The sequence below is a fragment of the Egretta garzetta genome, unplaced genomic scaffold (assembly GCF_000687185.1).
Source record: "Egretta garzetta isolate BGI_Z169 unplaced genomic scaffold, ASM68718v1 scaffold4, whole genome shotgun sequence".
NCBI classification, from domain to species: Eukaryota; Metazoa; Chordata; class Aves; order Pelecaniformes; family Ardeidae; genus Egretta; species Egretta garzetta.
The window spans coordinates 872188-873745 of NW_009259329.1; the positions used below are offsets into that span (position 1 = coordinate 872188).

Sequence of the window (1558 nt, forward strand, 5' to 3'; positions counted from 1 at the left end):
GTCTCTGCCCCCTCTGCCGCTTTCCCTGGAAAACTGGGGGCAGAGGGAAGGGGACAGGAGAGGTCCAGGGACTCACCGGGGTTCGGCTGGAGGTACTCTATTGTTCTGGTCAGTACTTCTGTAACCGCCTTGCTGGTGAGGTCCACTTTCTGTAGGAAAGACAAGATGAGCCAGCAGCAGTGAAGTTCAGCTCAGGGCTTTGGCAAGGTCACAAAGGAGTCAGATGGACTATCTCAGAGATTCCTCTTGTTCCATACTCACCTTTTCCATTTCCTTGAAGTCATCGTCAAGCTTGGTCCCTTCAGCTCCTCCAACCTTCTCGCTGACGAGCTGGAGAAAAAGAACAAGGGAGGAAGAATCAGGCATAGCAGTAGCTGACTGCTTAAAGCTCCTTGTACCTCATGCAGCAGGTCCTCAGGACAGAAAGGGAAGAGGGCTGGGTCCAGACAGCATCTGCAAGAGAATGGAGGTGGCAGGAACAGCCCAAAGCACACCCCCTCTACTCTGCCCTGCTGAGACCCCACCTGGAGCACTGGGTCCAGTTCTGGGCTCCCCAGATCAAGAAAGATGAGGAACTCCTGGAGAGAGTCCAGAGGAGGGCAACTAGGATGATGGGGGGACTGGAGCATCTCCCCTACGAGGAAAGGCTGAGGGAGCTGGGCTTGTTCAGCCTGGAGAAGAGAAGGCTGAGAGGGGATCTCATCAACACCTACAAATATCTCAAGGGTGGGGGTCACGAGGATGGAGCCAGACTCTTCCCAGTGGTGCCCAGTGCCAGGACAAGGGGCAATGGGCACAAACTGCAGCAGAAGAGGTTCCAGTTGAACGGGAGGAAGAACTTCTTGACTGTGAGGGTGCCCGAGCCCTGGCCCAGGCTGCCCAGGGGGGCTGTGGAGTCTCCTTCTCTGGAGATCTTCCACCCCCGCCTGGACGCTGTCCTGTGCCCCCTGCTCTGGGTGAGCCTGCTTGGGCAGGGGGGTGGGATGGGTGAGCTCCGGAGGGCCCTGCCAACCCCTGCTGTTCTGTGAAAAGTCATGGCTCTTTGCTAACACTGCCCCACTAAAAATCCAAGCATCTCCTTACCCTCCCAAAGCACAGCTCAGTCAGGATATTTCTCACCCAACAGAAGCTACACAGCTCCTTAAATCACACCACCACCCCCCAGCTCCGACTCCAACGCTTGCTGGAAAAAGCGAGCAGCAGAATTGTCTCTCGACTCCATTTTGAGCCAAGGCTTCAGTTCCACACACGGCAAAATGCAAGCAAACAGGGAACGATCACCGCTCACAGTGTCTGGAGAGAGCAGGGACCTCGCAAAGCTCTGAACCATCGCTCCTAGGGGAAATGCCGGAGGAGCTCAGCATCTGGAGCATGGGGGGTTTGAATTCTTTGCAAGCGGAGGATAAAGAGATCCGCAGAAGCGACGGGAAAGTTTTCAAATCCATTTATCAAAGCGTCTCCGACGCCTGTTTTGAGACTAGTGAAAAGGCAAGAGGTTTGGCAAGCTGTAAGGACAGGGCTGCTTTTGGCTATTGGAGTGAGGGGCTTAGCTGCTTTC

The 1558-nt window shown here is 55.2% G+C and overlaps 1 protein-coding gene across 2 annotated transcripts in view; it reads right to left on the reverse strand.

Annotated features, from left to right (window-relative positions):
• SH3GL1 (SH3 domain containing GRB2 like 1, endophilin A2) overlaps nt 1-344 on the reverse strand; it is an 8297-nt gene extending 7953 nt beyond the window's left edge. For both annotated transcript variants that reach the window (XM_035892319.1, XM_035892318.1), the window contains exons 1-2: nt 262-344; nt 77-149 (exon numbers count right to left, since the gene is read on the reverse strand). In XM_035892319.1, coding sequence (XP_035748212.1) covers nt 77-149; nt 262-270 — 82 coding nt within the window. In that variant the 5' untranslated portion in view covers nt 271-344. The remainder of the gene's footprint in view (nt 1-76; nt 150-261) is intronic.
• Between the last annotated feature and the right edge of the window lie 1214 nt (nt 345-1558).